Source organism: Cervus elaphus, chromosome 2 (assembly GCF_910594005.1).
Source record: "Cervus elaphus chromosome 2, mCerEla1.1, whole genome shotgun sequence".
In the NCBI taxonomy this organism is placed as follows: domain Eukaryota; kingdom Metazoa; phylum Chordata; class Mammalia; order Artiodactyla; family Cervidae; genus Cervus; species Cervus elaphus.
In genome coordinates this window covers 12512349-12533489 of record NC_057816.1, presented here as the reverse complement: position 1 = coordinate 12533489, position 21141 = coordinate 12512349, and the positions used below count along the sequence as shown (strand labels likewise).

The window sequence follows — 21141 nt, the reverse complement described above, 5'->3', positions numbered from 1 at the left end:
GGAGTCAAGATTGCTGGGAGAATTATCAACAGCCACAGATATCAAAAGGACACCTCCCTAATGGCAGAAAGCAAAGAAGAAATAAAGAGCCTTTTGATGAGGAGAGGAGATGCAAAAAGTGGCTTAAAACTCAAGATTCAAAAAACTATTCTCAAAATAATACTCAACAGTCATGGCATTCAGTCCCACAATTCTTGGCATATAGACGAGGAAAAGTGGAAACAGTGGCAGATTTTATTTTCTTGGCTCCAAAATCACTATGGACCTTGACTGCAGCCACAAAATTAAAAGACATTTGCTTCTTGGAAAGAAGCACGGCTATGAAAAACCTGAACAGTGTAATAAAAGCAGAGACTCACTTTGCTACAGAAATCTATAGTGTCAAAGATATGATTTTTTCCCAGAATCATGCATAGATGTATGATCTGGACAAAAAGAGAGTGAATGCCAAAAAATTAAGCTTTTGAACTGTGGTGCTTGAGAAGATTCTTGAGTGTTCCTTGTACAACAAGGAGATCAAGCAAGTCATTCTGAAAGGAAATCAAACTCTGACCCCTGCTGTCTCAGCTGAGGCATCTACTGATGGCCTCCAGGTGGAAAGAACAGATGCTTCCACTGCAAAAGTGCCTAACCGTGGCAGCTCCAAATAAAGAGTCTGTAGTCCTGTTCGATCAGTAGCGGGAGCGGAGAGCGGACCCCAGAGAGCCCTGAGCAGCCCCACCGCCGCCGCCGGCCTAGTTACCATCACACCCCGGGAGGAGCCGCAGCTGCCGCAGCCGGCCCCAGTCACCATCACCGCAACCATGAGCAGCGAGGCCGAGACCCAGCAGCCGCCCGCCGTCCCCCCCCCCCCCCCGCCCCCCCCGCCCTCAGCGCTGCCGACACCAAGCCCGGCACGACGGGCAGCGGCGCAGGGAGCGGCGGCCCGGGTGGCCTCACATCGGCGGCGCCTGCCGGCGGGGACAAGAAGGTCATCGCAACGAAGGTTTTGGGAACAGTAAAATGGTTCAATGTAAGGAACGGATATGGTTTCATCAACAGGAATGACACCAAGGAAGATGTATTTGTACACCAGACTGCCATAAAGAAGAATAACCCCAGGAAGTACCTTCGCAGTGTAGGAGATGGAGAGACTGTGGAGTTTGATGTTGTTGAAGGAGAAAAGGGTGCGGAGGCAGCAAATGTTACAGGCCCTGGTGGAGTTCCAGTGCAAGGCAGTAAATACGCAGCAGACCGTAACCATTATAGGCGCTATCCAAGTCGCAGGGGTCCTCCACGCAATTACCAGCAGAATTACCAGAATAGTGAGCGTGGGGAAAAGAATGAGGGATCGGAGAGCGCTCCTGAAGGCCAGGCCCAACAGCGCCGGCCCTACCGCAGGCGGAGGTTCCCACCTTACTACATGCGGAGACCCTATGGGCGTCGACCACAGTACTCCAACCCTCCTGTGCAGGGAGAAGTGATGGAGGGTGCTGACAACCAGGGTGCAGGAGAACAAGGTAGACCAGTGAGACAGAATATGTATCGGGGTTATAGACCACGATTCCGCAGGGGCCCTCCTCGCCAAAGACAGCCCAGAGAGGACGGCAATGAAGAAGATAAGGAAAATCAAGGAGATGAGACCCAAGGTCAGCAACCACCTCAACGTCGGTACCGCCGCAACTTCAATTACCGACGCAGACGCCCAGAAAACCCTAAACCACAAGATGGCAAAGAGACAAAAGCAGCCGATCCACCAGCTGAGAATTCGTCCGCTCCCGAGGCTGAGCAGGGCGGGGCTGAGTAAATGCCGGCTTACCATCTCTACCATCATCCGGTTTAGTCATCCAACAAGAAAAAAATGATTATGAAATTCCAGCAATAAGAAATGAACAAAAGATTGGAGCTGAAGACCTTAAGTGCTTGCTTTTTGCCTGTTGACCAGATAACTAGAAATATCTGCATTATCTATGCAGCATGGGGTTTTTATTATTTTTACCTAAAGACGTCTCTTTTTGGTAATGACAAACGTGTTTTTTTTTTAAAAAAAAAAAAAAGCCTGTTTTTTCTCAATACACCTTTAAAGGTTTTTAAATTGTTTCATATCTGGTCAAGTTGAGATTTTTAAGAACCTCATTTTTAATTTGTAATAAAAGTTTACAGCTTGATTTAAAAAAAAAAAAGTCAACAAACTGCAAGCACCTGTTAATAAAGGTCTTAAAAAAAAAAAAAAAAAAAAAAGGCTGAAGGCTCTGTGTACCCTGGGTGCCCCAAAACATGCTTCACATTCTCCCCAGCAGCATTGGAGGGCAAGGAAGGGGCATTCTGGGCCCTGGGGTAGGAGGATGGCTCAGGCATCCACTGGGGCCATCACTTACCAGTAGGACTGGAAAGGACAGAGCAGGCATATGTGGCAGAGAGCTGGTGACTGGGGTGTGGGAACAAGAGGGAACCAGCTCTGCAGGAACTACCTCTCCCAATCTCCCCTGGAGGAGAAGCCCAGTGATAAGATCATCTGAGATAGGACAAAGAGAGTCTATTTCGTTACCCCTTAGAATTCCTCTGAATGAGGAGGTGGTGGAGTTGGTGGGTCATCACGAGCTCTTCCATGGCCTAGACCATCCCCCAGTTGCTATCCTTGGGGCTACATCTCCCCAGCTTCAGTCATGTAGTTCTGGAGGAAACTGAGAATCATGTGTGCTGCTGGATCAAGGCCAATGATCATGTAAAGCCAGTCATAGGACCCCATGGCCCTGCCAGTATGGCTGATCTGGGGCTGTACAGGTGAACTGAGGTGGGTCATTCAGAGAACACCATTGAACTCTGATACCCCCGAGCTTCTTTTCTTACTAGGTTATGCCTTGGGAATACAAAATACTAAGGCAGGTAGCTTGGACTCCCTCACTAGGTGTAGAAGCCTTAAGGAAGAAAGTTGTCAGGCTAAGACCCCCAAAGGAGAGGGAAGGGAAAGAGCGGGAGTGAGAAAGAGAGAACTGATGACTTCTGATTTCTTGGGTCCAGTCCCTGAGATCTTTGTATTTGCTCTGATTCTTGTGTCCTGGATTCCCAGACTCATTTCAATGAGTCTCCCTTTCCCTTGAAGCCAGTTGAAGTGGGCTCCTCTCAATTTTGATTCAGACTTGGTACTAGATCCTTCACTCCCAGACACAAACAGAGGTATACATTTGTTTCAGCACCGTTACGAGTGAAACACTTCATTCTTTACTGAGAATAGGGTGTGCAGACCACCAAATACACTTCATCACCATCCTGGGCAGGAGTGCCCTAAGTGTGAGTGAGTGTGTGTTAGGAGTGGCCTTACTGATTCCTGAATCATTCCAGGCGTTTACACTGCCTGTGCTAGGCCAATCCTGTCATTTCCTCGATCATAAACCGAGAAGTACTGCCTCAGGAAGACGTCACCCAGGATCCAGGTCTCTGTAGATGCACTCGCTGTGTTTCCTTTAAAGGTGATATAGCAGTCGTCGCTAGAATCCTGGAGGAGTCAGAGACACACATCAGTCAGCCTGAGTCCTTATCAGCGACTCCCCCCAATATCCAGACCGAGCAGCGTTCTTGGTTTTATTTTCCTCTTTTGGTAAGTATCAAGTGGTTTTATGAGCTTCAGGGCATGTGCGAGTTCATCCAAAACCAAAAAGGGCCCATACATGTGGCTGCCATGAGGAATGGTGTGGTGAGTGGAGGACTGGGAGTTCAGGAAACAGTGGAATGATAAACAACAAAGTCCTACTGTAGAGAGTAAGGAACTATATTCAATATCCAGTGACAAACCAGAAGAAAAAGAATAAGAAAAAGAATGTATTTTTTATGTGTATAACTGAATCACATTGCTGTGCAGCAGAACTTAAGGAGACACTGAAAATCAGTCACACTTCAATACAATTTTTACGAAAGAACAAGAGTGTCCCCTGGTTCTCCTCACTCCCTGTTTGTTTCCTTCTGACTCCTGCTTGTTGTTTTCTCTAAAGAGAATGCAGGTACTCCTCTGGCATCCCCACAATCCAAACTTTATTAAATAATTTTTTTTTGTATTGGAGTATAGCTGATTAACAATATTCTGAGTTTCAGGTGAACAGTAAACATACTCAATTGTATGTAGCTATGTATACTGGTCCCAAAGATATCCCTCCCATCCAGGCTGTCATATAACTGAGCAGAGTTGCCTGTGCTACACAGTAACTCGTTGTTGGTTATCCATCTTAAATATGGCAGTGCCCACAACACGTTTTTGAAGACTTAACTCAGCAACTCTGGGAAGCCTCCTTTGGCCCACACTCACCCTCTTTGGTCACTCCAGGCTTGATTGGGTAACGTACTCTGGTTCCCCATTCCCACCAGTCAGTCCGTAGCCCTCATCACCCCTAGCAAGTCCCCAGTGCCCCAGTGCAGAGCACCTTGGGATGCTATTTGCATGGAATCCAGTGTAGTGTTGCCTAGACCCAAGCAACCCTCCACATGGCTCCGTGAGTTTGTTGTCTTAGAATTCCTGAAATTCCCTCCCTTTCTCAAAGCCTTCCTTGAGCCCACCAGCCTGCTATGTACTCCCACAGGGAGCTGACATGAAGCCTCCACCCTGTGCCGGGGTGAGCAGTCACTGTGCACCCTTTGTTCACCTTAGTATCCAACATCCCCACAGAGGGGTCGGGTACCCCAATTCACAAAGGGGGCACCAGGCCAGAGCAAGGGGAAGAAGCAGCCGAGATCTAGGGTGACCATGTAATTTATCATCCAAAGCAGGAAAACTTTGAGAAGGGAAGGGAGACTGTTAATTTATGATGGGACATCACACTGGGATTGTCCCCAGACATTCACCTTGTAACATGGCCTATTTCAGGGACTGCTAGTGCTGACTTTCATGTTCATGCACCTAAGAGTTCAGATTGAACTGAAGCTCTCTGAGGACTGAAGCCCTCAGTGTTCCCCTCGCCTTGTGACTCCCACCATGCCAGCATGGTGTGGCGTCTCCACATTTATTTCAGGATGATCAGTGTCCCAGACGGCCCTTTACTCTCAAGTAGTTGGTTCTGTGGGAGACACTGGCCCAGCCACAAGGCTCAGAGCATCTGCAATGGTGTGACATGGCCTGCAGATGGCGCCCTCCTCCCAGCAGCAGCCCAGGGGATCCTGCAAGCTCCAGTTTGAGAACCATCCCTCAGTATTGTCCCCTCACCTTGATGGTGTAGGCTTGAGCTGGCAGTGGGTAGTTGATGCCATTGATGGTGAAGATAATAGAGGACAGTTTATGGACCACAAAACATGAAACGTAGTGCTGTTAGAGAGAGCGGGAGAGAGGTTGACCCTGGAGATCCTTGTGTGTGGAGACTGGGAGTGACGCTAGGGCATGACACTTCACCTTGGAACCCCGTGGCGTGGCACCGAGGAACCTCAGGATGTTATTGACCAGTCTTCTTGGGCCATGGATCAGTGATGTACCGGTGTCCACAAGGGCCTCACAGCCGCCAGAACAAGCAATAACCTGTCTTTTCAAGGAGATGCTGAGAGACAGTGGAACAAAGTGGGCATCGAGGTCACTCTGAGTCTCCCCAGAGCTACCCACTTCCTGACAGTCTTCTAAACCCTGACTCTTTTCATCTGCTCTCGACAGGGCACCTCCCTTGACATCCTTGAATGCAGTACTTGAGTACACCAGGATCTTTTGTACCTTGACACAAGCTGATCTTCCTTTCTAGAAGACTCCCCTCCTCCTTGACTAGCGAATTTCTTCTCATCTTCCACATTCCAGCTTATTTGTCATAGATTCCAAGAAGTCTTTCCAGCAGTGTTTATCCATCTCCTGTCTTGGTCACTTTCTGTAGACCCTTCCTCACGTCTAGCATGTACCAAAGTGACAATTCACTATGTGTGTGTGTGAAATTTCTGTGCATCTGCCTTTTTAGATGTGAGGGCAAGGTTTATTCTCATTGCCTAGCACACAGTGGATGTCCAATGTTTTTCTGTTCAATGAGTGAATGAAGACTGTGAAAATAATGAGAAATATCCAGACAGCTGTATCTGGTGGGGAATAAATAATGCGTCAAACCCAGAGTGAAGATGGAGATTCATGGGGACAGCAGATTCTCATAGTGGTGGGAGAGAGGGGCTCCTCTGGAAGAGGGTGTCTCCCATCACTGGTCCTACAACCAGCTCAGACCCTGAGACCCTGGCCAGGAAATACATGACTAGCCCACAGAAACTCCAAAGAACAGGTCAGCTTTTGTCTGAGCGTATCACACAGAATCCTATCAGTTATAGCCCCTGCCCCACTCTGTGCCCAGGGATGTGGGGTGTCTTTTTTATTAGTTGCTTTCATGTCTTAAGACTGCAGCCAGTCTCTCTCCACTGTTGGGTAGCTTCTCCATAAGGAGACCAGTTTTCCCCACTTGCTCAGGACTTTCGCTGTTTTTAAACAGATTTATCTGTACTGAGAAATTGCTTGGTCCCAGGTAGCCCTGGACAATTGGTCATCTTATAATGCTGTCCAGGCTGGTGAAATCCTCCCTGACCCTGTTCACCACACTGCAGAGTCCTCTGACCGTGCTCCCCGCCTCACAGGGCAGCAGGTGTAGCACTCTCCCAGCTGCACAGACCTCTCTGGACCCTGTGAGGACCCTGCTCTGAGCTCTGGTCAGGAGGCCTGGGGATTATGAATCCATGGGCTGTTTGTGTATCAATGTTTTTGTGTGTTTGTGTGTATGTGTGTTTGTATGTGTCTCTGTGTGTGCTTCTGTGTCTCTGACTAGCTATGCATGTTTATATGTGTCCCTATGTATGTCTATATGTGTCTGCTTCTGTGTTTCCATGTGTCTGTGTGTCTGTCTGTGTCATTGTGGATGGTGTATATGTTTGTGTGACTATCTGTCTGAGAATCCATTTGTGAGTGTCTGCCTGTGTCCATGTACAGATGTGGAGCATCCCTTGGGCTGACCCTCAGAGGGAGAGGCTTACCGGTCCATGTGGACACGCCAGTCACCCGCTTGGATCAATGGTATCCAGTTGAGTGCTCCCTGGTAGTAGCGGTGGTCCACCCCACCAAACATCACCACACTGCCCTCCGGCTTGTTTCTGTAGGGAGATGATAGCGGGGGGATACTTGGAGGACAGTAACAACAGCACTGTCTGAGAGATTTTCTTCTCCACCCATCAAGGCCCTAATAAGGTCCTCATCGACAGATGCAGAAATTGAGGCTAGGAGCGACTGGGAACCAGACTGTGGTTGGTTACTGGCTAATGAGTGGCACAGATGAGGTTAGAAGCTGAGTCACTGGCTGGGCTCCACCCATTATATCTTCTGAAGATGCCTTGGACCTCCTGTGACCTGAGTGTTCAGACATCATCAGAGGACAGGGTGAGGAAGCATTTTGGCTTTCCCCTTGTCCAGTTTGTCATTTTTCAGAAAAATCAAGCCCTTGGAGTGCTAAGGGTGTGGGATCAGGTTACCCAGAGTTGGCTCCACTAGCCTGTGGCCTTTACTGTCCAAAGGGCCACACACTCAAAAGGGACCCCACCTCTTCTCTCCCTGTCTTGAAATGCCTAATATTTCTTGAACAAGGTGTCCCATACTTTTGTTTTGTGTCCCAAATGTTTGTTTTTCACTGGCTCTTGCAAATTGGGTAGATGATCCAGGATTACCAGTGAAATGCTAATAAGGAAGGAAAGATATCCACCATGCTTCCCCTTCCTTATCAAATTCATAAGGAAATCCTAATGCCTTTTCCTTCCACTTGTTTCCTGTTGCCTTCCATTAGCCTTCCTCCTCACTCATCACCCTAGACAAAGTTACTGATCTTGAGCCCAGTTGTAGGGTTTTGTTCCAATAAAACATTATTTATAAAAGCCAGTGGTGCAGCCAGGTAGGGCCCTGGGGCCATAGTTATCTTGGAATAGAATATCTCTCAAGATACTTCGTTCTCAAGTGTTCCATAAATTTTGTGCAACTGAAAGCAAATTACAGCTAATATGGAGAAATGGATTGTCCATCTCAGACTTACTTGCTCAGGTAGAAGGCAAAAACAGGCTCAGAAATGGCACCATGATTCTTCAGGTTGTCAAAGATGGGGATGCCTCCAGTGAAAGATAAGTTGGGGTAGTTCAAGCCCAAGACACCATCAAAAGGTATTCCCTCAAACCCGTATTCTGCCACGCTTAGACCAAATTGCTGGTCAGTACTTACAAGGTCCCCAATCTGTGGGAGAGAAGAGTGATCCCACTTACAGATACGTGAGGTGAGGCTAGGACTGGGATGGGATGCATTGCCATTAGACCCTCAGAGAAGAATTGAGGCTGGGCTGTGTCTTTAGTGGATCTCAGACAGTTAGACTAAGCTGGGAGGGGAATTTGGGTTCCATTTGTGAGAGGCTATGAATTTTAAAACATCTGCCCCTCTGAAAAACACCAACTGAGTGAGTCAAATTGGCCTCGTGGCTTCTGTAAAGGCGGGGCATCCAAAGAGTCAGGCCAGGACCCATTAGTACCCCCTTGTGGACAAAATGAGCAGAGAGCAAGGTAGCCTTCTCTTTGGCATCGCTGTGACCTAATGACAGGATTGGACTGCATTCTCTGTAAGGTGTTGTGGATTCTGCATCTGTCCAGGAAAACAGGTTGAAAACACAATCTTGCTTGCAGGAATCTATGAAATTACTGCCTGGGGAATTCACTTTTGGGGATATGTATGCCTTTGTGTGTGTGTATATGAGAGAGAAAGAGAGAGAGGGCAACTACTCAAGCAGTTTGGGGGAGGCAAGACATAGGATTTATTAGTCTCTCAAAGACCCCGTAAAGTGAGAACTCATTTATCAGGCCCCCTAACTTCTCAGGCCTCCAGTTTCCCAGTCTGGGTACCTGAAGCCCTTGACTGCCCCGAGGGTCCCCAGATCAGTTTTATTCTGTCCCCAAACACCCAACAGCAACTTCAGTCCTGAAAAGCCAGTTGAGCTCCTCTGTTTACCACATATGTTTCCTCAGCAAGGCCCTTGATGTCTGTACCTCAGTTTCCTCATGTCACATGAGCTAATCAGAGTAACTGCTGTGTGGGATTGTTGTAGAACTAAACTAGTTATCACCTGAAAGTGCCTGGAACAGTCTGTGAATATAAAAGTGGGTGCTTTTTTCCCCTCTTCTCGTTCCCAGCAAAATGAACCTTGAACTGCTCATGGGCAAAGAAGTTGCAAGTCGCCATCTCAAGCCACTCTCTGGGTTAGCTAATCTGTGTGCTCATGTGTCACCACAGGCACTGCCTCCCAGGGACAGGATCCTGTGGGTAAGATGGCCAATATCTACGGGACTTAGGCTGGAAAGGGCCCTGCCAGATGGTCTTGCATCTGTTTTGCAAGCAGTGGTCACCCCACAGCCAGTCCTGACTCAGCATTTGTTACACTGTTACCCGAACGGTGTCATGAGCAACAACTCCCTTCATCCTTCCAGAACCGTATTCAATGCTGAAGGTCTTTCTGATAGGCCGGAAAGTTGAAGACTCAAGATGTCTGAACATAACGTGTGAGACTGCAGACACAAGAGATAAGTGTCATCAGGTGCCAAGGGTGCAAAAAAGGGTGGCAGGGTAAGAGATTGATGGTCTGGGTTCGGAGTGTCTGTACTCACCACAGGTTGGGCTGGTGCAAAAGACAGAGGGCACCCACAAGTCAGATGATGCTGTGTCAAAGACAACTTGGAATTCCTGAGGGGGTGTTCCAATGGTGATGTTACCCACGTAGAGCATCTACAGGGAAAAGGAGGGAGTGAGTTAGTGCAGAACTGGCTACCCTCTATTCCCACACTCATGCCTCCCTCTGGATGTCACATATCTCTTGAGATCACTTTCTAACCATCGTGCAGCTCACTGACTTTGGTCACAGAGGTGCTTGCATTTGATATATTTTTCCTGTGCTACATGGTATGCAGGATACTGACTCTATGACCAGGCGTTGAAGTGGTACCTCCTGCATTGGAAGCACAGAGTCATACCCACTGGACCTCCAGGACCACTGGACACCCAGGGAAGTCCTGGTGCCTTCATTTGAGAAGCTCTGTAGTTTCTTCAAACCCAGCCTTAGCACTGCCTTCACCAGAAGGTCCTTCTTGATCAACCTCAGCCACTCCCTCTAAACTCAGAACACATCCAATCAACACCATAGAGGTGACCCTTTCATTTGACATGTATTTAGTAATATGTCTATCTCTCAGGCCGGCATGAGCATTCTTGAAGACAAAAGAAGCCCTTTTTCTAATCTAAAAACAGTAACCACTGTGGTAGATACTTATGACCTTACACGAAATACGGGTTCAGTAACTTTTTACAGCTGCGGTTCTTGCTTCTGTGTAAACTGAATTCTTCTGCCTGGAAATTCACAATTGCTTTGCCGTTGGTTCTACCATTTGATCAGTGATTGTTCACTCTTCATCTGTAACTGACTGACTCACTTATTTCAGAAGGAACAATCTCCCTCAACCTAATGACACACCTTTGACACAGAAATGGATTTTACCTGCCACCTGGTAATTGCCATGCCCAGTCACAAAGACCAACTGTTGAGGATAAGAGTGTGTTCTCCTCTGGGTGGGGTCCCTGTTTTCCAGTGTTTCTGCCTCCTGCAGGAACCCCAACCCCACATCCCACCTGGCACCTCCAGATGAGTCCTGGGGCTAGGCTAGAGCACCAGGGGGCACTGTGGATTACCATCTTCCCCAAATACTCACATCCTGGATGTTTCTCAGGGGGTGAGTAGTTATATTTGAGCCAGGAGAAGAAGTCGGGTACAGTCTGTAAGCATGTTCCTTCAGGAAATTGTTCAGCATGTTTGTTTCACTGTGGGTTTTTCTCATGATCTTCACTCTCCTTAGAGGTATTCTTTACCGAGCATTTGACAAAGAAAACAAAGAAGAAGTTACAATTAGCTGTCAGTGTTCAGGTAAAAGTGTCATTATAATGGCCCTGTGTATTTTCTAATCATTTTTATAAGACCCATTATTATCAGAATTTTATGCATACCATGACAAAGACATAGGTTTGATTTCAACTTCTGTACTGCAGTCTGGGATAAGCCGTATGACCATGTGGTGTCTCAATCTCCCCCTTGGTAAAATGGTGGAATGTCACAATACAAACCCTCCAAACAGAATATCTTGGGGATGAGTGAATAATGGATATAAGGTACCTGATAAATAGGAAGTCTCAACAATGACAGGCATTAGCATTGCTGTTGCCATCCCACTGTATCCTTCTCATGGAACCTCAAGGAAGAGGTAGAAGGGGGACTCTCATGCTCTTTTACAAGGGAGAAATTTGAAATGCAAGAGGTTGCTGCGTTTGCTGTGGTCACACTGCTTGTCCGATATAAAACTGTATATAAAACAGTGTATCATTCTCCAAGCTGCAAGAGAAGAGGGAGTTGAAAGGAGAATCCAGGGGATACGGAATAAATGAGGGAAATTCAGAGGCTCGAGAAGTAAGGATGAGTCAAATGAAAAATTAAAAGAAAACAACACAGCGAGAAATACACTCACAGAGAATTCCAAAAAGATGGAGAGGTAAATGATAGTGATACAGAGATGCAGACATAGACATATACACACTGAAGTAGACAGGGAACAAAGAGGACTTGTTGAATAAAATGTAGAAAAGTGCTATTCCACAAGACCACGCCTACATCTGCATAGACTGTGCACTGAACAGTTGTAAGGAGTTGCATTTTCAATAGGTCATGACTGGACCCCAAGTGTTGTGCAACCATGCAAATCTACACCAAGACCCTTGGGCTCCACAGTTCCTAAAGCAAGGCACTTATCAATAAGTAAGGGTTGAACTTTAAGACTGTCAGGGAAATATTTATTCCCATCTAAACTTGATGGGTGGAAGAATAATCAGATGAAAAGAAAAATCTGAGAAAGGAAGATGATGCGGCTTACAGTCCCCATACTTACTTGACTATGCACTCTGAGAAGGCCACCAGCCCGAGGAGCACAAGCCACTTCATGCTACTTTCCTAGCTCCAAGTATTCAGGGAAATTCAGGTTCTTAGCATGTAGTGGTGACCGGGAGCCCCAAGTTATATATGCTCTGACCTACCCTAGTTTTCCCCTTTATGCCACTAATAGATCTGATAAAAACCCAAAGCTTTTGATAAAATCTTTCCCTTCATCAGTGTCCTTGGCGAATGGACTTTGAAGCTTCTCAGAATACAGACAAATGAATTGTAATCTCTTCCTTGAAGCTTGACTGGAAAATCTAACTGATCTGCATGGACATCTAAGAAGATGGAGAACCTTGCCTACTTGGAGAAAAATCTGCTAAGAACATCATGAAAATGGTAATTAGGGGCATACTCGACATTCATGGTTTCATGTCATCTTCCTAGCCACTTCATGAGATATGCATTGCTGTCTTCATTGGAGAGGAGATTGCTAGGAGGATAAGTTTTCAGATGGCAAAGTGAAGACTTCAGGGACAGCCCAGGGACATACAACTGGCCTTAGGTAGTGGGTCTAATGGCAGAGATTAGGGGCACCTGTGATGTCAGTCTGCATCAAAGATTTAGGGCAGAGTTGTACTTCAATTGCATGGGTTTCAGTATTGGAAAAAATGTCATATGCATCCACAAGATATTTTATATCATCCAACAAACATACAAGGAAGAACTTTGTGCTGGGTTCTGGGTTAAAGGCTTCAAAGTCAAAGTTGATCAAGACAAAAGTAGTCTTTATCTTAAGAGAGCCAGCAGTCTAGTTCTCACAAACTCATGGCCCCAGCAGGCAAGAGAAATGATAGTAGGACTAGGGTGGCCATGCTGGACACTGGGCAGCGCAGGCCTGACCACTGGTAGCAGCCTTTCCTCCCCTTCAACCAAGCTGGAAAGCAGGCCAGTTGGCCATGTTTTCAAGAGAATCAGAAGGTTGTATATTTATGTACAATCTACTGATTTTAATGTTAGCAACTAATTTTTTTCTTTTTCACGAAAAAACAGTGGGAACAAAATCTCCACAACGATGTGCTGGAATCAGCCTTCAGTCTCTGCAGGTTTTTGTTTCTAACCTAGACTTGGGAATGCAGTGGGGACAGAGAGGAATTTAATTCAAGTTGGTTGATTTAAAAAGAGACTGAATGCATACTGAACATGTTTGTTTCCTTTCTATTTATAAAGAAAGACCATCGGGGACATATAAACCAACAAATTTAACTGCTGAAGATAAATGGATATATTTCTGATATAATTTCCCCCAATCTATGCCATGAAAAATTTTGCCTGCAAAAGCAAACATCCAAAAAGAAAATTTTGAAACGTGTTCTCAATCAAAGAAAACAAAACAGCTGTGGCAGCCAAAGTAAAGACAATTGTGTTTAAAGACTCATCTAGGACTCCCAGGGCCTATATTTTCATAAGATCTATCAATGCCTGTCCCTTGAATACAACAGTTAACTCTCCTGGTTGCCACGTGTGTATAGATGGGGCACTGTGACTTAATCCTGATTTTTGCATATTGTTCAAGTTCAGTTTTGATGTTTGAATCCAAACAGGGGGAATATGACATCACTGACAAATGACACACATATATGCCCTTTTTGTAGAAGACTCTTGAGAGTCCCTTGGAGTGCAAGGAGATCAAACCAGTCCATCCTAAAGGAAATCAGTCCAGAACATTCACTGGAAGTACTGATGCTAAAGCTCCAATATTTTGCCCACCTGTTGGGAAGAACTGACTCATTGGGAAATACCCTGATGTAAGGAAAGACTGAAGGCAGGAAGAGAAGGGGAAGACAGAGGATGAGATGGTTGGATGGCATCACCAACTCGATGGACATGATCTTGAGCAAGCTCTGGGTTTTGGTAATGGGTAGGGAAGCCTGGCATGCTGCAGTCAATGGCATTGCAAACAGACGGACATGACTGAAGGACTGAACTGAACACATTGAGAACAAAGACCAATAAATCTAATTGCATCAAGTTGGTGACTAGCTGCATATAACAACACATTATTTAAGTGGCTTTAAAATTCAGGCTTCGACTACATTCAGAGTGGAATATCTTCTAAGGAAAAGCAAAAATACTGCCCATCAAAAACAAAACCAAAGAAAACCAAAAGAAAAAAAAAAAAAAAAACAGGAAAGAAATCTGAAACTATGTTCAATATCCTCAGTTCAGTTCAGTCACTCAGTCGTGTCCAAATCTTTGTGAACCCATGAACCGCAGCTCACCAGGACTCCCTGTCCATCACCAACTCGTGGAGTCCACACAAACTCATGTCCCTTGAGTTGGTGATGCCATCCAATCATCTCATCCTCTATCAAGGAGAGACTGCAGCTCTCCTTGCAGTCCAAGGGATGCTGAAGAGTCTTCTCCAACACCACGGTTCAAAAGCATCAATTCTTCGGGTCTCAGCTTTATTTATAGTCCAACTCTCACATCCATACATGACCACTGGAAAACCATAGCCTTGACTAGATGGCCCCTAGTGACATAGTAATTTCCCTGCTTTTGAATATGCTGTCTAGGTTGGTCACAACTTTCCTTCCAAGGTGTAAGTGTCTTTTCATTTCATGGCTGCAATCACCATCTGCAGTCATATTGGAGGCCTTAACAATAAAGTCAACCACTGTCTCCACTGTTTCCCCTTCTATTTGGCATGATGTGATGGGACCAGATGCCATGGTCTTAGTTTTCTAAATGTATAGTTTAAGCCAACGTTTTCACTCTCCTGTTTTACCTTCATCAAGAGGTTCTTTAGTTCTTCCTCACTCTCTGCCATAAGGGTTGTGTCATCTGCATATCTGAGGTTATTGATATTCCTCTTGGCAATCTTGAATCCAGCCTGTGCTTCCTCAAGCCCAGGGTTTTCATGTTGTACCCTGCATATAATTTAAATAAGCAGGGTGACAATATACAGATTGATGTACTCCTTTCTTATTTGGAATCAGGCTGTTGTACCATGTCCAGTTCTAACTGTTGCTTCCTGACCTGCACACAGGTTTCTCAAGAGGCAGGTCAGGTGGTCTGGTATTTCCATCTCTTGAAGAATTTTCCACTTTCTTTTGTTATCTACACAGTCAAAGGTTTTGCATAATCAGCAAAGCAGAAGTATGTGTTTTTCTGGAATTCTCTTGCTTTTTCAATGATCCATTGGATGTTGGCTATATTCCCTGGTTCCTCTGCCTTTTCTAAACCCAGATTGAACACCTGGATGTTCACCATTCACCTATTGCTGAAGTCTGGCTTGGGGAATTTTAAGCAATACTTTACTAGCATGTGAGATGAGTGCAATTGTGTGGTAGTTTGAGCATTCTTTGGAATTTCCTTTCTTTGGAATTGAAACGAAAACTGACCTTTTCAAGCTGGGGAGTTCCTCTTTCACTGTCCTTTCTTTTTCCTTTATCATACTGCTCATTGGGTTTTCAAGGCAAGAATACTGAAGTGGTTTTCCATTCTCTTCTCCAGTGGACCATATTCTGTCAGACCTCTCCACCATGACCCGTCTGTCTTGGGTTGCCCCACAAGGCATGGCTTAGTTTCATTGAGTTAGACAAGACTGTGGTCCAATGTGACAGATTGGCTAGTTTTCTGTGACTGTGGTTTCAGTCTTTCTGTCCTCTGATGCCCTTTCTTGGTGTCTACTGTCTTACTTGAGTTTCTCTTAACTTGGACTTGGGGTCCCTCTTCGTGGCTGCTCCAGCAAAGTGCAGCCACTGCTCCTTACCTTGGAAGTAGGGTAGCTCCTCTCAGCTGCAGCCCCTGACCTTGGATGTGGGGTAGCTCCTCTCCACCGAGCTTCTGCACTGCCCTTGCAGCCGCCATACTTCTGCACCACCATCGCATATGTGGCTAGCAATAATTCAACAACTTATTCTTCCTGATATTGTTTCTGTTATTGTGACAGATTCATATGTATGTTAATAGCCAAAAGCGAGACAATAATTGAAACTAATGTTCTGATATAAGCCCTTCAGTGGCTAGAAAAAGAAGTTCACACATAACATAAAGAAGTTTAATTAAAACCCTGCTGTCTTAAATCTTGAACTGAGAGCATAAGTTTGTACCAACTAATTAATTCCATTTTATTTTATTTTCTAAGGAAAATGTTTACTTCCTTCTGTGACCACTGCAAAACCTAGAAGCAAGACAACTTGATAACAGTGAGTGTTCTGAGGTCTACCATGTACCTTCTAAAGACATTTCCCATCAGATGATCTTCAAGCGATGGCTGATTTCAGGACTGGCTCAAGAAATGCACAAAATAATCTTGGGAATCTTGAATGACAGGAACCTGAGGGACTTCAAAGACCAGTGGGGACTGGACAGAAAGTTTAGCAATCCAAATGAAAAGGTCAACCATCTACAAGTTTGTTGGGCAGAATGATATTTCTGCTTCTCAATCAACTGTTTATGTTTGCCATAGCTTTCCTGCCAGAAGCAAACTTCTGATTTCATGGCTACAGTCACCATCCACAGTGGTTTTAGAGGATAAGGTGAAGAAATCTGTCACTGCTTCCACCTTTTCTCCATCTACTTGCCTTGAAGGATGGGGCTGGATCCCATGATCAGAGTGTTCTAATATTTAATTTTAACCTGGTTGAATGTGTCCAAATGTTAATAGGCAACATTTAATTTGTCACTGTAATAAACTTCTAGGGCACCAACTCACCATTCTGAACACTGAGAAAGGAAATAATCATGAATATTTATGCTATTTTTGATTCTATTAAGCATATGTTATGTAACTACAAACAGTTCCAGGAAAACAAGTTAGAGTGTCCCTTCTGGAGGTAATGAGAGAGTGATGGGGATCAGCTATAATACAGATGAAGCCTCACTCCCTGACCTTCAGCTCACGTCCTGCTGTGGAGGTCTGGTTCCTAATAGACCAAGGACTGGTACTGGTCCTGGCCCACTGTGCTGGTATTGTGGACTCCTGCTCTAAACCCAATAGTGGGATATTCTGTAAGACAAACCACCCTGCTTCCTTGCAGTTTCTGAACAAATAAATGGCATTAAAATTGGGAGAGGAACAGGTATTTCATCTTAAAGAGAATAATCAAGTGCAACATAAGAGTACATTATTTCAGTGAACTGTGAAAAGAAAACTGCTTTTTGAGAATCAGAGAAATTTGCACATGGACTGGATATAAGATGTTAATTTTATTGGGAATAAAAGAGCAATTTTTTCACATCCTATTATTTTACCCCCAGTACTCATTATGTACATTTTGTGAAATGTTCATCTGGTCCCTAAAATACTTCAGAAAAAATGAATAAGGAGTAAAAGAAAGAATCAAATGAAGATTGAATTGTGTCCACCATTGACTCCCAATGTGATGGAATTAGGAAGTAAGGTCTTGGGAGGTAAGCAGGCTGACATGGGGTTTTGATGGTGGTCCCTCATGATGGGGTTATCCTCTCCTTCTTTTTCTTTCTTATTCTCCCTCTTCCTCCTTCCCTTCCCCCACCACATGTGTGAACATAGCAAGAAGAGAAAGACCTGATGCATGTCAAGAATGTCTTTACTGGGAACTCAACTGTCCACCACCTTGATATTGCATAGTCTCCAGTCTATGACAATGTGTGGTACTAAGAGGTTAGTTTTGTAGTTATTGATGCCAAGTGATGAAATATAGGGTTCATGACACACTTCTTCTTATATATGTTATGTGTGAAATCATTTAGTAGTAAGAAGTTTATAGAATGTACATTTTGAAGTTTCTGTCTTAGTGATACCCGGAGAAGCCCAAGATAGCAGATTCTGGCTGGTCCTCAATGAATGAGTGACTGGGGGACTACATGTTCATACTTCACCTCATATTTGTCATCTGAAAATGGTCCCCCCACCTGACAACCATACCGCTCCCCCACCACCTTCTGCATCTCCATTTTCCTGCTAAGCTGAGTCATCTCTCTGGAGATGATGATTCAGGACAGGGTCTGGAAGCAGAAGGACTACAGACATTTTTAGAAACAATGAACTGGGCAGACCCCTCCTTGGTTTTCCCTTCTTTAGTGCCATCCTCAGGTGAGGAATTGGGCCTGGGTAGGGAGTGAGCCACAAGTGGGACTCCACAGATATTTTCTAGTGAAGGGAGGAGGAATTCAGAACCAGGTAACCAGGTAAAGTGGGCAGCTTGCACAGGACCCAGGAGGGAAGTAAGAAGCACTGGGAAAAGATTAGTGCCTAGCAGAGGGCCAGACCTACCTGAGTCGTCTGCCTAAACTTGGAGATCACGTCCTCTCTGCTGGAATTCTTACTCCAGGTGTGGAGGGGATAGAGCTGTACACAATGCCAATGAGTCACAGAGAGACCGACAGCCTCCCCTAGGGGACTTTTGATTCCATTCTAACTATGGGTATCCTTCCAAGCCAGAGAGCAAACGGCAGGTCATCCAAAAGATGACCTACTTGAAATAGTATTTAAAATACTACAAAATTTGTCTAAGAGTCCTGGCATAGCTTGTTTCCAGAGTTTTTTAGGAGAGATGATCCATCAGGCTAATTTGGGCTTCTGCTGAGGAATCTACAAACTTCTCCATTGGTAACTTCTGACTTATAATGACCTGAACTCATCCCACAGAATTCAAGCGATGGTAAGTTCCAGTGGGGAAGGCCTCTACGGTCTCAGTGTCACAGCAGCTGTGTGCCAAGTGGTCTATCACTCCCAGACCTGATCCCAGGACCCAGGAACATCACCAGACAGTTACAGCCCCCGGTCCACCAGAGGCAGCCTCAGCATCCTCAGCAACACGCATCTCTGAGCGATTTGTCCACTGATTGGCACTGAGCTTCAGTCTGGAACAAGTGTTCTGGAGGAAGTCCAGTCTCCCTCATCCAAGAGATGGGAAACTGAAACGTGGAGTCTATGACTCAGCTTAAGGCTGCAGGTAAGTTAATGAAGACTTGGGACCCAGGAACTCTGGTTCCCAGGCTTGGAGACTTCCAGGAAGGGCAAGATGAGAGATAGCTCAATTGCATCCACTGCTGGGGAGCTCTAAGAGTCTGCAAGCAGAAGAGTGGAAGTTCCTTTCCTGTTGCCCCTCAAGTCTGGTTTCAATTTAATCAGCAGACCTGCCTCCATGTAGCAGCAGAAAGCAATATTCAAGGCTGTCTCTACTGTGTTCAAGGCACAGTGGGAAAACCCAAGCTGTAGTTACCCCAGGAGACAATCCTGCACGTGGTGACTGACTCACTCCCATCTTAGAATCCAAAGAGCACCTACTCCTCATTCACACAACACAGAACCTTGGCTGCCTGGGTAACATGAACCTGCATTCACAGAGAGAAGCATTATCTTCTCAGCCTTCTGGCAACTTAGAGAACTGTCTTATGTTTCCTCAGGGAACCCCTGGCTGAGCGAAGTTGGGATTTGAGATGAGCCAGGATGAAGGGGGTGTGTTCCCCCCTTGATGCTCCAGGAGACCTTGGAGCTTCAAAGGCCTTGAGTATGTTACAATCCCATTTATGTTTTTCAGGGACTTTGCTTTATGAATCTGATTGGAGCAAAAGGACAGAAACATCAGACAAGGCTGGACATCTCTGGGTCCCAGGTGATTGTGAGTTGAGTTTCAGCCACAAGGCTTCAGAGTCAGGAGCTAATGTTATTCACAAGCCACCTTTGAAGAAGGAATAGAGGAAAGAGTTTTTGGGCAGAGAGCAGTGTGGTCAAAGGGCCATGGGAATCACACAGGGCAAGATGAAACAAGAGTGATTACTTGTTTCTTTGCTCTATCAGTTTCTTGGAGTTTCTATGCCTGAGAACAAGTACATGGAGGTAGTCAAGGCATTGGTGGTGCCCCTGGTACCTGATGCTCCTGGTGATAACCAGTGTGTGTACACGTCCCTGAGTCCAGAGCTGATTCAGCCTTGTGATAGCCCCAGGTTCTTCCTTCTTGGGAAGGTTGATATGGCTCATTGCTGCTAACTCACAACTGAAGTATGGGATAAGGCCATCCATGGTGGTTGACCTCTAGACCAAGTTCCAAGCATGGAAGGATGGTTGGCAGTGGAAGGGTAGCCATTTATTAAGCTTGGTTCAGTCGCTCAGTCGTGTCTGACTCTTTGTGACCCCATGAATCACAGCACAACAGGCCTCCCTGTCCATCACAAACTCCCAGAGATTACTCAAACTCATGTCCATCGATTTTGTGATGCCATCCAGCCATCTCATCCTCTGTCATCCCCTTCTCCTCCTGCCCCCAATCCCTCCCAGCATCAAGGTCTTTTCCAATGAGTCAGCTCTTCACATGAGGTGGCCAAAATATTGGAGTTTCAGCTTCAGTATCAGTCCTTCCAATGAACATCCAGGACTTATCTCCTTCAGGATGGACTGGTTGGATCTCCTTGCAGTCCAAGTGACTCTCAAGAGTCTTCTCCAACACTACAGTTCAAAAGCATCAATTTTTTGGTGCTCAGCTTTCTTCATAGTGCAACTCTCACATCTGTACATGACCACTGGAAAAACCATAGCCTTGAACAGACGGACATTTCTTGGCGAAGTAATGTCTCTGCTTTTTAATATGCTATCTAGGTTGGTCATAACTTTCCTTCCAAGGAATAAGTGTCTTTTAATTTCATGGCTGCAGTCACCATCTGCAGTGATTTTGGAGCCCCCAGAAATAAAGTCTGACACTGTTTCCACTGTCTCCCCATCTATTTCCCATGAGGTGATGGGACCAGATGCCATTATCTTAAATTTCTGAATGTTAAGCTATAAGCGAACGTTTTCACTCTCCTCTTTCACTTTTATTAAGAGGCTTTTTAGTTCCTCTTCACTTTCTACCTTAAGGGTGGTTTCATCTGCATATCTGAGGTTATTGCTACCTTGGTTCTTAGCAGTGGCTACTTCCCACATCTAGAATGCTTTTCTCTGAGCTTTTTGCATGGCCAGATCCTTCTCAACATTTAGCATTATCTCAAATGAATGTCTCTCAGGTTCGCTTTCCCTGCCCACTGCACTCTCACAAGCACAGACTCTGATCCAAAAAGTGCTTAGACACTTCCCTTTGTCAAAACAATAATTATAGCTACAACAGTGGAAAGGTGGGAGAGGGATAAATTGAGACTTTGAGATTAATATATGTATACTACTACAGTTCATAGATCATCAACAAAAAGCTACTGTACAGTACAGGAATTCAGCTCAGTATTCTGTAATATCCTGTATGGGAAAAGAAAC

At 45.4% G+C, this 21141-nt stretch overlaps 1 protein-coding gene and 1 pseudogene across 2 annotated transcripts; one reads left to right on the top strand and one right to left on the bottom strand.

The window, feature by feature from the left end:
• The first annotated feature begins 668 nt into the window (after positions 1-668).
• On the top strand, positions 669-2018 carry LOC122674369 (annotated as a pseudogene). Its single transcript, XR_006334960.1, has one exon. The product of XR_006334960.1 is annotated as a Y-box-binding protein 1-like (transcript).
• A 1149-nt stretch (positions 2019-3167) lies between these two features.
• Positions 3168-12017, bottom strand: LOC122674347 (pregnancy-associated glycoprotein 1-like). Its single transcript, XM_043872598.1, has 9 exons — positions 11917-12017; positions 10693-10843; positions 9598-9715; positions 9380-9498; positions 7989-8182; positions 6946-7062; positions 5354-5495; positions 5171-5269; positions 3168-3475 (listed from the first exon to the last, which is right to left on the bottom strand). Exons 1-9 carry the CDS (start codon positions 11967-11969, stop codon positions 3326-3328), a joined length of 1143 nt encoding a protein of 380 aa, XP_043728533.1. The 5' UTR covers positions 11970-12017; the 3' UTR covers positions 3168-3325.
• Positions 12018-21141: the final 9124 nt, after the last annotated feature.